This window comes from Penaeus monodon, chromosome 33 (genome assembly GCF_015228065.2).
Source record: "Penaeus monodon isolate SGIC_2016 chromosome 33, NSTDA_Pmon_1, whole genome shotgun sequence".
In the NCBI taxonomy this organism is placed as follows: domain Eukaryota; kingdom Metazoa; phylum Arthropoda; class Malacostraca; order Decapoda; family Penaeidae; genus Penaeus; species Penaeus monodon.
In genome coordinates, this window is record NC_051418.1 from 18020443 (window position 1) to 18020716 (window position 274).

Consider the following 274-nt stretch of genomic DNA (forward strand, 5'->3'; position numbering starts at 1 on the left):
CACCTGACACATTTGGCAACACTGCCTCGGTCGACCAGTGTGTGAGGCTGGGGGTGCGAGGGGAGCAACGCGCCGTCTTGTGCGTGGTCTCGTGCATAACTATGCCTCTTCCAGACAATGAAACCTTTAACATCAAATTTGTACAAGCTGTGGAGAAATACAAATGTTTATATGATACAACATCACCTCGGTACATCTCTAGGGATGAACAGGATAAGGCATGGAACTGTCTGGCAGAGCCGTTTTCCTCTACAGGTATGTACCCTCACTTTGT

At 48.5% G+C, this 274-nt stretch overlaps 1 protein-coding gene across 1 annotated transcript in view; it reads left to right on the plus strand.

The window, feature by feature from the left end:
* The first annotated feature begins 47 nt into the window (after positions 1–47).
* The window catches only part of LOC119593894, a 2837-nt gene continuing 2610 nt past the window's right edge, over positions 48–274 (plus strand). Inside the window, exon 1 of the mRNA XM_037942921.1 lies at positions 48–255. Within this exon, the coding sequence (XP_037798849.1) occupies positions 102–255 (154 nt within the window). The 5' untranslated portion in view covers positions 48–101. The remainder of the gene's footprint in view (positions 256–274) is intronic.